The sequence below is a fragment of the Kogia breviceps genome, chromosome 2 (assembly GCF_026419965.1).
Source record: "Kogia breviceps isolate mKogBre1 chromosome 2, mKogBre1 haplotype 1, whole genome shotgun sequence".
Classification (NCBI taxonomy): Eukaryota; Metazoa; Chordata; class Mammalia; order Artiodactyla; family Physeteridae; genus Kogia; species Kogia breviceps.
The window spans coordinates 119,422,981-119,436,597 of NC_081311.1; the positions used below are offsets into that span (position 1 = coordinate 119,422,981).

Sequence of the window (13,617 nt, forward strand, 5' to 3'; positions counted from 1 at the left end):
TATTTAAAGTTTTTCAAATTGAACTTAGTTTAGTTAGCATAATTATTCTTTTATGCAGTTATCCAATAATTCTTGAACTTAGAGCACTGAGTGGTTTTGCCTCTAGAAGAGTGGTTTCAACTTGTTCCGTCCTGTCTCCACATTCACATAAGTCGTATACTCCGATCAGTGGGGTCTCTTATTGCAGATGTATATGATCAGTCAAGGAATGAGGGAGGGAGGGTTCAGTTCTGGTAAAACTTCTCCAGAGCGTCTTGTGTCCCCTCCCACTGAGAATCATAATTTGAGGGGCCATACTTCTGTAAGATGTACATCTGTCTTTCTTAACTTGTCAGTCTGTTAAACTAAAATAATCTTTAGCTCTACTAACCTTTCATGTTTTGAATGTGTGAAGGAAAAGCAACTTTTGCAGACATTAAAAAAATAAATATCTGATGTTAAAATGGGTCACAGGAAGTCTTCTGGTTTATCATACTGTTTTAAAATAGGAACTCTCAAACCATTTTAGAAAGATTGTCTACTTTAAAAGAAGAGATTACATTATTTTTTCTCTTTAATACTTTGCAATGTTTCTATTGCTGAGGGTCTTTCTAATATAGATGCCAACTTAAAAAAATCTTGAGTGGCATCCAGGGGCTGAATAATGCCTAAAGGGAGCACTAACTGTCCTGAGGCATTAGAAGAGGAGGTTTTTGTTTGTTTGTTTGTTTGTTTGTTTGTTTTAAGGAAGGAGAGTAAAGGCAGAGAGACATGCATTGATAAAGGGGTGACATACAATCTCCAAGTGTCTTAGGTGCCACCCGGTGTCATAAAGTCTGTTGCTGTTGCCACAGAAATTTTAGTTCTTCCTAACAATACTCATTACACAGGCCTTCAAACATGTTACTACTTTCCTCTGGAAGCTTTCCAAAAGGCTTTCTACCTCTTGCTTTAGTTGCAGATATTTAACTAATACAATGTTTTCAGCAAAGGGTAGCCACTCTACTTTGTATAGGAGGATTCCCTGGTGATGCTGTACTCCTATTTATATATTATAGTTGCTCCATTTAAAAAATTAACTATAGCAGTATACTTCTCTTTCATTTACCATACCTTATCATCTAATATGATGACCACTTATTTTCTGAATTATTTGTACTTTCTTTGCCCATGAGTCCCAGAATACTAATATTATCTCAGATCAATTCTGGGAAGTAATTATAAGCAAAGGGATAAATTGTTACTGGGTGGAAAAATTAGAATGAATGGAGCAGTTTGGTTATAGCAACACTAACTTACATATTCCTTTTATGTGCTTTGTATTTGAAATACCTATTTGTAATGTGTTTGAGAATAGCTGTGGGTATTTCTGATATTAATGAAGAAAGATTTAAACACTCACTGGGGAAAGTAATGGATTTTGAGGAGTGGTTTCTTTGAGACATAGCCATAATTTGCTGTATCTGGCACTTTTCAAATCCTTATTCTATAAGGAATAATCAACTGGATGAAATTAAAATACCGTTAGTAATATCCTGAAGGTCACAGAAGAATCTTAGAATTAGTGAGACTGGATCAAAAAGATTTTAGATCTTATCTCCTGATATATATATATATATATATATATATATGTATGTATGTATGTATGTATGTAGCAATAGGAATGTTATTATGAAAACTCTTAATTCAAGTTTCTTGCTTTTTGATCACTATAGATAATTAGTAATGCTTGAGAATTCAGTTTTGGCAAGATTGAAGTTAATGTCATTTGTATGTGTCTACCGTTTCTGTCAATCGATTCCTCAGTATACTCACGTTTTTCTGATATTTAGAAGCGAGATGTGTCATGTGCTGCTCTTTAGATAATATTATTATTGTTTATCTGTAGGACCCAGGACCACCCCCTCCTTCTCCATTACTAGGTTTGAAGCCACTGCAGTTACTAGAAGTGAAAGCAAGGGGAAGATTTGGTTGTGTGTGGAAAGCCCAGTTACTCAATGAATATGTGGCTGTGAAAATATTTCCAATACAGGTATGTTTATTGCAGTTTTCTAGTCTGCATGTATTTTTTAAAAGATGCAACTGGCTAGGTCATTGTAACTCAGAATCAGTCTGAAAACACAAGCCATATGTTTCATGGTGGTTCTTTGTGATACCGGGGAAAGTGGTTAGCCCTTTTATGTCTGCCTTCTCATCTGAGAAATTAATGGTACAACAGTCATGTTTGTTTAGAGTGGTGGAATTACAATACATGAGCATATAGGAGGTTTTTTGCCAGTAAAGATTCTACAGAAATGCAAAGTGAAGATGAGGATTCTAATTAAAAAATACAATTCATTGTCTGAGTGGTTAACTTTTAATGTCCCCTTGACATTATCAGAAAAAGCAAACAGAATTAGTGAAAGAGTAGTGTGCTTTGTTTTAGAATTGCTGTTTGGAGATATATTACCAGACTGATTCATTTTTGTTCTACTTTGAGTATTGGTGCAATCATTTCAGATTTTGTTTGGTGAATTTTCAGAGGCATTGAGTCAAGACTCCAAATAATTGGTTTACTGTTGACTTGTTTTTCTATTAAAGGGGGCCAACCTTATAAAACCCTGGTCTCATGCACCTCTGAGATATTCTTTAGTTTCTCTCCATTGGTGGTATAGATCTATGATAATTCCTTTGTTCCTGTCTTCTGCTTATACACACCTGTGGCTAATGCCGTGCATGGTATTGCGATCCTGGCTGGGTTTTTTGATGCACGCTTCACCCCTGCACCTGTATAGTAGACCTTCCTTATACCAAAATTATTCAATTTCTTTGTCTTAATATACCTGGATTTTTGCCCTCTTATCTCCATGAAAGTCTGTTTCTTAGTGTCTGTGAAGAAGTTTATTACTTTTTTTTGGTAGCAACGCAGATACTGTTAACTAGTTTAGTTCTCAAAAGAAAAGTCTTTTGGGCCAAGATTCACAAAGAAGATCAGGGTTCTTATTTCATGTGAGGAAGCTTAAAAATTAGAGAAGCACATTTGGATGCTATTAACGTAAGTGTAACAACAACAATAGTAGCTAACACTTTACTGAATGGTTCTATTATGTCAGATAGAGGTACTTTACATATGTGAGTACTCACTAATATGTATTATTACCCATACATATAACACACAGTATATGTATAATACAACAACCCTATGAGGCACACACTACAGTCCTTGTTTTGCTGATCAGGAAGCTGAATGATTATGTAACATGCCAAAGGTTCTTAGATAGCTTGGATCCAGAGGGTTCCTAACTGTTATGCTATGGTGCCTCCCACTTTCATTATTCTCCCATTGTGAAAAGAAGCTAATCCTTTATAAGTAGACATGTCAGAGGCATGGATCACTTGCAGGTACAAGTGAATCTGTGGTGTTTCAGATTATTGTATTGCATTTTTATACCCCATTGCTCTCTTATTGACTCTGCAGGGTACTCTAAACATTTTGTTAAGAAGGTTTGACATGCTGTTAGTGTTTGAAAAAAAATTGTTTTCTATTTAGATGAAGTCATTCTCCCTGAATTTCATCTCTTAGAGAGATTATTCTTAATAGTAATACAGGTAACTTCACACCGTGATAAAATTACACTGTAGTACTAACTTGTATGTGGAATGTGTTGCCATTGTTAGGATTCAGAAGTGCAGTATTTCTGATCAACTTCTATGTTTACAAATTACAAACACAAAAAAGTATGTTTGAAGGAATGGGGCAGGGCAGGCATTTGGTATGTAACTGTTACCTGTTGTCAAAGTTTTCTTTTATTAAAAAACAGGACAAAACAAACCAAAGAATCTCTTAATACTTAGCCTTAAAAAAAAATTGCCTTAGAACTTACTTGAGTAATCTCTTAGATATGGTTTATTTGCCTGTGTTTGCATTCTTACTATTCTTTTTAACTCTAGGACAAACAGTCATGGCAGAATGAATATGAAGTCTATAGTTTGCCTGGAATGAAGCATGAGAACATATTACAGTTCATTGGTGCAGAAAAACGAGGCACCAGTGTTGATGTGGATCTTTGGCTAATCACAGCATTTCATGAAAAGGTAAAACTACTTTCCATTTTAACTCAGTGAAGTCAGGGTTGGCTTACTTCCTAATGTTGGCTACAAAGCCCTCACTTATTTTTCTGGGAAGAGTGTGTTATAGTTGGTTAATATTTATAAATAAAAACCTGTTTTAAAAATGATTTATTTAATAGAAGAACAAAGATGACAACTTTTTCAACTAACCCTCTACTTATATAATACCAGTCTTTTTCCCCTGATTTCTTGTGCTGCAATTACCTCTCTTACAAATAATTATTTTAGTATAGCCAATGCTTAGGAATTTTCATTTACCATTTACTGTCCACTTTTATTACATGAGACATTTTTTCAGCTTGAATTTTGTTTCTTAAAATTCTTTAATTGGGCTTCCCTGGTGGCGCAGTGGTTGAGAGTCCGCCTGCCGATGCAGGGGACACGGGCTCATGCCCTGGTCTGGGAAGATCCCACATGCTGCGGAGCAGCTGGGCCCGTGACCCATGGCTGCTGAGCCTGTGCGTGCTGAGCCTGTGCTCCACAATTGGAGAAGCCACAACAGTGAGAGGCCTGCGTATTGCAAAAAAAAAAAAAAAAAAAAAACCAACAAAAAAAATTCTTTAATCGATGTCACTTAGTGACAAAACTAGGGTCAGGAAATTTATCTGATCTTTGATCAGTCACTGATTTGTAGGGTAATTACCACCAAAACACACTTGCTATTTTTCCTCAATTTTTCTTCTTTCAGAGTTAGTATGACATTAATGAAGTAGGAAATTGTGATCTTCTTGGCAATCAGTTTCATCACTGTCAGAAAAAAGCGACTGTTTTAATTCTCTTAATTCTTGACTAAAAAGGTTGGCAGTAATCTCTAGAGGAAGATTCTTTAGGTTAGTTGTTCATATGTTTTAATTTTTTTGTTCTCCTAGTCCTATTTATAACATCTCTATAGTCAGTATATTTTAACTTTTAAAATATTTTCTAGAACTTTAGATTTTCAATAATCATTTTTTTTTCTTTTTTTGGTAAATTTTGCCTTCTCAATGGGAAATTGACCAACTGTGCTTGTAGCAAACCTTTAAAGATTAGTGGTATTCCTTTCAAATGTTTATTGTGAAACTTGAACCATTCCAGAAAGATTGCATTTTGGATATTATTCACTGAAAGGAAAGCTATGTTGTCTTCCATGACCTCTTAAAAGTAAAAAGGAAAGTCTCCATATACATACGGCTTTTGTCAAGAACATAAGTTGTTTTTTTTCCCCCCTTTCTTTAGGGTTCACTATCAGACTTTCTTAAGGCTAATGTGGTCTCTTGGAATGAATTGTGTCATATTGCAGAAACCATGGCTAGAGGATTGGCATATTTACATGAGGATATACCTGGCCTAAAAGATGGCCACAAACCCGCCATATCTCACAGGTAGAGCTAAATTCATATTATTTTACCCAACAATTCAGTATTTATTATTTAAACTTTCAGTCCCCTGGGCAAAATTTATTTTTCCCCTAGTTACCTAATCATGCTATAGGAGGCATTGATTTTCACTTGTTTTTCAAATTAGCTTTGAGATTGGCTAGGAAGTATTTTGGCTAATGTATATATTAACATCATTATCAAAGGTTAATTATTGACTTATGTTGCAATTTGTCTCATTTCCGAAAACATAGTTAAGAATGAAAGTGTATTTTCTTTGTCTCAAAGGAGAAATTTGTTTTACCTCAAAACATGATTTACTTCAAAGATGATTATAAATAGGTATAAGGGGATGTAATTAAGGAGAGATTTTGAGTATCTTTTTTGCTTGTGTTTTGAATGACCATGTGATCATTACCTAAGTTGAGGTGGAAGGAGGTATTATTTGAATAATTGGGTTTACTAAGTTTTCTTTTGCAGTGAAGAAATAGTACTTGGACCCAACAATTGTCATATCCTTAAAAGGGAAACCGTTAGTTCCCTTAAACATGGGATTGTTTGCCATTGTGTATTTAACTTCCTTGAACATGGGATCAATCTGTCATCTTATATTCAGTTTAAAGATGGATGTTTTAAATTACCTGATTCATTTAACAAATACTTGAGTGCCATCAGGTGGTGTCTTAGGTTGCTGGGAGGCATTACTTTTATTCCAATTCTAATGTAGATTCTGATTTTGAAAACCTTAAATGACTTCTACCTCAGAAATAGCTTCCCTTCTCACCTACATACATACAGTCTAACTGCCTCTTCCTGGATTTTTGCTCGCCTCACCTAGTCCTATAGGGAACTAATCCTTTGGAACCCCCAAAGGTTATTATAAGTAGGGTCCGTAAAAATCGTTTGAGTCTAAAACTGACTTTTGTAGCCTTTGTGGTTGTCTATCTATGCGTCTTCTGTCTCACACTTGGTCTCTGTGTCTGCATACATAAATTTACCATTGCTCATGGTACCGGTGTGTTTACTGGGGTAAACAAGCTTACTGAGCTTACTGGGGTATAGTAAGCCCTGGGATGAGCTAGTTGAGGCTAATGTGTAGAGGAAGACATCTGATTGCCTTAAAATGGTTACTCTTTTTGGAACACGGGGATCCAGCTGGAGCAGTGTATGTTTATGGTGAAAAATTTCTCTTATACATTCGTAGAGATGCTTTTGTACAGCCAAGTTGGTGAATATAATAAGAACCATTAAAATAAGGGACCATTTTAAAATGTAGGCCTGTGCCAATAGGCAAAAAGCTCCAATTCAGCTATTACTGAAAATTATTTCATTTTGGTTTTTAAATTTCAGTGTCAATGAGAGTTTCTAACTGTAAACTCTGAAATATGCTTATTATCTTAAAAAACAACAATTTTATGATTGGTAGTTAGGAATGACATAGATAACATGTAGGCTGGACAGTATTTTTAGAATGGCAGCTCTTTATAAAACTGCTTTATGGAGAGAATTCCTTCTTACTGTCCATGTAATGGATACGACTAGGTCACTGTACTCTTGTGCTTCAAGCTATCTGGAGACTTCAAACTTTTTGTCCCTCTCCCCTTTTCTGTATTTCATGCTTTGAAATAACTATTTTTTTAAAGCATACATAGTCTCTCTTCCTACTTACAGTCAAAAAATGTTAAAGATAACTTGTTTAAACTGAATTTGAATACTTTATCTTTCTATTCGCAAGGGACATCAAAAGTAAAAATGTGCTGTTGAAAAACAATCTGACAGCTTGCATTGCTGACTTTGGGTTGGCGTTAAAGTTTGAGGCTGGCAAGTCTGCAGGTGATACCCATGGACAGGTAAGGACGATAACTGTAAATTGTAAGAAAAAATAATCTTGTCCCATATTTTCTTAGATGGCATCTGGGATCAGTTGTTCTAAAATTATTATGCTGGTTCTTAAATTGGTATCTAATATAAAAATGACTCAAGAGTAATATGTTAAATTTGCTGAGGAAGATATTTTCATATGGTGATGAAGGACTGTTAGGACCTCAGGTGGTTTAGATCAAGCAATTCATAAAACAATTTAGATGTCACAGGAGTCTATTTTTAAAACTAATCAAAGAAGAATCCAACACATTTTAATAGGCCTCATTCTTTTAGTGAGTTCTTAATTTTAACTTGTTAATTCTCTCACTATCTTAAGAGGAATGGCAGAATAATCAGTCACTAATCATGTTATAATGTACTAAGATCTAGTGCCTGTTTTTCCAGACAGCAATGATAGTTTCTTGCTTCTTGGTCTCTACTGCTTCTTTAACTCTTTAATCAACTTTATAGCTTTTCTCTGAATTCTCTCCAGAGTTCAGAGCACTTCTAAGGCCCTGTGCAAGGAGTTTAACTCTACTAACCAAGGTCTGGACAGAGACCTCAGCAATGGGAGACTTTAAGGAAGCCAAAGAGGAAAAGAACATTATCCATACGTTTTATTCTCAGAAACTGAGGCTCTAGGAAATGTGTTTTCAAACCAGTTTGACTTGAAAGGTGACATTTCCTTACAAAGCCAAATGATTTTGCACAATCATTACTTCATCTTTCAAATCAGGCAAATTATTTGATCATCTGATTCTTGGCTTTCTTTTTGCCCAGTGTGTCCTACTGACCTCCAAGAACACAGCACAACAAATTTTGGCAACACTGACTAATGATTTAAGAATTTAGTCAGCAGTCATAGTTCTAGAAAAGTTGACAACATATGTATTTGGGAAGGAAGGCAGTTTTGTGGAGAATGTAACTGAGATGGGAGATGGTGCAGGAAGCCTAGGACCAGGCTTCTGAGCTGATTGTTTGATTACCTTAAGACTAAATTTTGGGAAGAGTTTAACCCTTTGGTACCTTATAAACCTCCCCCCTTTTTAAGAAAAGAATTTGGGGATTCATTCATGTCTTTTTTTTTTTTCCAAGTTTTTTTTTAAATCTTTATTGGAGTATAATTGCTTCACAGTACTGTGTTAGTTTCTTTTGTACACCAAAGTGAATCAGCCATGTGCATACCTATGTCCCCATATCCCCTCCCACTTGAGCCTCCCTCCCATCCTCCCTATCCCACCCCTCTAGGTCATGGCAAAGCACCAAACTAATCTCCCTTCATTCATATCTTTTAATACCCTCATGATTGGCTTACATGATGAGGGTAAAAATAACTAATAATACATTATAATTACATATATATATATATATATATATATATAAAACAATGAGTAATACATCACTGATTCCTTGACTTTAGATTTCATGGACCAGAAAGTTTCAAAATGCTTGTTATTGTGTATTTTATATATTGCAAAGAACACTGGAAAAAAAAAAACATTTTTCTCTAATATCATCATCAGTTTATAAAAGAGAGGACATTTATACTAAAAAGGAAGATGTCATCATTTCATAAGACAAGAAGTACTTTGGAAGGCATACATTTATCTTCAGTAGATTTTGGGGAAAAGCTTGCTTACAGTACAATTAAAATAGTTATTTAAAGTAGCAAAAAAGGCAAAGCTACCTTTTTACCCTTTCTTTAAAGTGTTCTCCTTATTAAATGAATTAAAAACTTCGGGTTTTTGAACTTCAGCGTCTTAGTGATCTATCCTTATTTTTTCTTAAACATCTCTTTATGTGTATATTTGCAGATAATTGCACAACTTCTACTCTATAGGTCATAGTCACTTAACAATGGAGCTTTTGGAAATACCAGTATCTGGGCTGCTCCCTAGACCTATTAAACTCAAGTGGATTAATCTAACCACCTATCTCACAGAAATTACTTCTCACAGAAATTATTTAAGTGTTCATATATTAATCTTGTCAAGCACCAACAAAAGTTAGCTGTGCTAGCTTAGTTAACCATAGTTACATTACTAAGAAATACCAGATTGTTAGGGACAGATATCAATAAAGAATTTAAGACAGAATTCATGAAGAAACAAATACATAGATTTTGTGGAAACAGAACTTTAAAAAGTTTATCCATCCTTTACTTGGCTAATTCGTTTTATGTTTTGTATTGTTTATTAGGTTTTTTTTTTTTTTCGTACAGAGAAAGAGAAACCCTCAAAAGGAGTATTTTTTTTTAAAGATACATTTCAAACAATGTACAGTTGAAAAGTATGCAGCTTTTTTTCTCTGTTCATCCTCTCTCCACAAATAACCATTGTTCAGTTTCTTGTGATTACCTCCAGAAGGGGGAAAAAGTCGAAGCCTAGACCAGCATAATGTCTGTTGATGTATCTATTAAGTGTATCCAGAAGGGATTTTAGTATATATACTGCTTTGTTCTTTGCTGTTTTCATTTTACAGTATTTTTAGAAATCTTTCCATATTTGTCCTTATAGATTTACCTCATGTTTTTTTTTAAGAGCTGCATAGTACTCTTACTTATTTAAGCAGTCCCTACTGATGGTTGCATCCAGTTTCCAGGGTCTTGGCTGTTGTATTACTTGAAATGGAATAAAATTCTGGTAGTCATAATTTAGTTATCTTACCTGATATTAGAGCACACTTGGCTTTGATTCTCTTTACAAAATCATAAAATGTTAGTTCACAAAGTTAGTAAGAGCTGCTTGCTTTCAACATCTTTTTCAGGTTGGTACCCGAAGGTATATGGCTCCAGAGGTATTAGAGGGTGCTATAAACTTCCAAAGGGATGCATTTTTGAGGATAGATATGTACGCCATGGGATTAGTCCTGTGGGAACTGGCTTCTCGCTGTACTGCTGCAGATGGTAAGGGAACATTTATTTTTTTTAAAAGACATATACATATATATGTATACCTGTACCTACTACACATGTATGAAAAGGGTCGATTACTCTCAAAGGTAATATTTTGAAGTACAATTTTAAAAAAATAGACTCCAAGAGGTGGTAGCATAAAGAAAATTCAGGAGGCAGGGGATGGGGAGGGCAGGAGAGGAAAGGTACTGATATGTATTGATCCATTACCATTGCCAGATGTTTTGCTGGGCACTTTACATACCTTTAGCTTATTTCCTAAAACAACATTGGAGGTAATTATCACCTCAGTTGTGAGGAATTTGACGCTCAAATTTTAAGTAGAAATTAAATAGCTTGTCTGTTTTAGCTGCAGAGTGATTGATACGTGGTGAAATCAAGATTTGAAACTCTGATCCAGATTCAGGGAGAGGGCTGCTACTTTGGTTAGATCACGAGGGTCCTGAGACACCTAAGAGTTAAAGTCAACTCTTGGGTGAGAGGAGGTGCATATAGAGTCGGGGGATTTTGCCTCCCAGGATACTCAGGCTGTCTGTTCAGCCCTCCCGTGATGGATTGAATTACCATCTTATCCTCCATGACCCAGAACTGAGTGTGTGTTATATACCACGTTAGATTCTGCCTCCTTAAAGCTTTGTAAGTCTGACCTGATGTAGACATTATTGTGAACATAAGTTACATTCCCTAGCACATCACCTTGGGTCCTTGTTCTTGTTCTTGAAGTCCTTTTCAAGTCCAAAAAATATTTACATTGATTGACTCATTATAAACCTGCATATTATATTCCTAGTGTGATGGAATTATAGCATTGTAGGTATTCTGTCTTTTGTGCTCCTCGGAAGGTCTGTACTCTCTCCAATTATACTACACTTTTTTGGATATGAGAATATAAGGCAAATTTCCTATTAAACTCCCAAACCAAGTAAATTAGTTTGATCTTTTGAAATTTTAATTTATAAAAGGTATAACCATCTTAACCTATGTTTATAAGAATATTTTCTGAGTACTGTAATACTTTCTCAGTGTAGGACAGACTACCTCTGGTATATGAAACTTGATTTGGGATACTCTGCTTTTAAAGGGAATTTACTGGAAAGTGCTCAGGAATGGACAGCCATTCATTCTTCCAAAATTGGCATGGGAATGGATCCAGAACCTAAGAAAGGTTGAAGCAGTTTGGATATAATTTTAGCTTAGAAGTCTATAGGAAGAAGAGTAAGCTGTTCAGTGTGTTTCGGCTCAAAGTGGAAGAAAAAATGTATTTATCGCATGCATTTATGGTGGCACAAGTAGGTTAGATGGCAGATGTTACAGGAAAATATGTTTCTTAAAAATTTCATTAATATGAACTCTCCAAAGCAAGCCAATTGGATGTAGTGTTATGGGGGATACACAAGTAATATACAGTTTACTTAAGGTGATAAAATGTATCCTGGACAGTTAACTCCAGAGTAAGGTAAGTATGAATTGTCTACATAGGTAAATGTTTTTGGATGAATGTTAATACCTGAGAAATGTTAAGGGAGTGTTATGGGAGTTTAGAGGTGTGAGGACTTGCTTTGTTGGTGGGGAGGAGAGGTTATAAGGGAAGTTTTTATGGAAAAAGAATAGGATAGATGCTTAAATTTCTTAAATGCCTTGCACGTGCTATGAGATACTCAATTGCAGAGTCAGGCATTTCTGATTCAAGTCAGAAATTGAAGCAGAGGGGACAGTATGAACACTGCTAATGTAAGTGCTTTTCAACTTTTCTGATGGCTAATTGTTGATGGTTCAGTTCAGTGATTCTCAAACTTCAATGTGCAAACCAAACTCCCGGGAATCTTGTTAAAATTCAGATTTTTGACTCAGTAGGTCTGAGGTGGGGCCTGATATTTACATTTCTTACAAGCTACCCATCTGTGGCAGTGCTGCTGACCTGTGGACCACACTTTGAGTAGCAAGGGTTAAACAGACACCTTAGAATATCATTACTCTAAGTGATTGGAAATGCTTCAGCAGAGACTGACTATCAGCCATCAAGGATTCTTATATTTAGACAGGGTTGAGTTAGATGTCCTCCTTCTTGATCAGCTGTTTATAACTTATATTCTATGCAGGAGTATTTGGTGTGTTTCGAGAACTTGTACAGACTTTAGAGTCACTGAGGTGGATTCAAATTCCAACTCTATCACTTAACAGCTGTATGCCCTTGTGCAGATTATGGAACTTTTTTTTGAGCTTCTTTCTTATCTGTAAAATAGGGTAATGCCACCTTCACTCTGTGAAGATAAAATGGAAGTAAATAATATAAAGCTCCTGGTCAGCATTAAGTGCTCATCAAGTATTAGATATTACGAACTCCTAACTGAATTTGTATATTTGAGTAGGCCTAAGAAAAAAAGGAACATGTTGTAGAATAAATCTTGCTTGTCTGTGAAGGCACATTCTGACTTGTTGGAAACCCTTTTTGTAGAGTACATTTGTGATTTTTAAAAAACTATCTGGCAGCTCTTCTGAGGGCAGAGAAGAGGTGTGACTCTGGGGTACGTAATTCCTCATGTGGAGTGTGTAGGGGGTTTGGGCATGTCAGAATAAAGATGGTTATAGCAGACCAAACCCCAAATCTTCAGAGATGAAAGCACTCCTATTTACAGTCTGATCTGAATTGCAAGAGGAGTGGGTACCTTAAAGAGCTATTATGTCCTTAATACGCAGAGATCCATGGTTCCCTATGTGCTGCATACAAACAGAGATAGGCATTACTTATACAACAGGTAAAAAAGCTCCTTTCACAGTCCTTAGCGGAGTTACACGCCAAATTACAGACTTTCTGATTTCCTCTAAAGTTTGCATCACACTGCGGTATAAGTACAGTTGAGCGTTCGTTTGTTTCCTGTCACTATAGCATATGACAGTTGGGAAAAGGTGATACAGAGTGTGTTTTAGAAAGCCTGTTCTAGTTTGGAAGTTAGGAAGATTTGAATTAAAATGATTTTTCCCCCTTTTTTACATTTCAGGACCTGTAGATGAGTACATGTTGCCATTTGAGGAGGAAATTGGCCAGCATCCCTCTCTTGAAGACATGCAGGAAGTTGTTGTGCATAAAAAAAAGAGGCCTGTTCTAAGAGATTATTGGCAGAAACATGCTGTAAGTTATATAGTTAGCTTTGCACTTGAATTTCCAATAAAAAATGTTTTTCAGAGGAATGATTGATATCTCTGCACAATTCTCTTTTTTTCTGATGTGGTGGTCTTCATACAGAATATTCTGAACTAGAGTTCTAGAAACAACAGAATTAAGGCTATGTACACTGGTGAGGGAGATGGTGAGGTCAGAGCCTTGGGGTGCTCAGCTCTGTGGTCTTGTGCAGATGAGTGTGCCCCCCGTTTGGAGATCTTCCCAGGGGGAGGGGT

The 13,617-nt window shown here is 35.7% G+C and overlaps 1 protein-coding gene across 2 annotated transcripts in view; it reads left to right on the top strand.

Moving 5' to 3' along the window:
• The window catches only part of ACVR2A (activin A receptor type 2A), an 87,466-nt gene that overhangs the window by 69,724 nt on the left and 4,125 nt on the right, over positions 1 to 13,617 (top strand). For both annotated transcript variants that reach the window (XM_067025977.1, XM_067025978.1), the window contains 6 exons: positions 1,868 to 2,011; positions 3,910 to 4,053; positions 5,305 to 5,450; positions 7,180 to 7,294; positions 10,074 to 10,212; positions 13,221 to 13,351. In XM_067025977.1, coding sequence (XP_066882078.1) covers positions 1,868 to 2,011; positions 3,910 to 4,053; positions 5,305 to 5,450; positions 7,180 to 7,294; positions 10,074 to 10,212; positions 13,221 to 13,351 — 819 coding nt within the window. The remainder of the gene's footprint in view (positions 1 to 1,867; positions 2,012 to 3,909; positions 4,054 to 5,304; positions 5,451 to 7,179; positions 7,295 to 10,073; positions 10,213 to 13,220; positions 13,352 to 13,617) is intronic.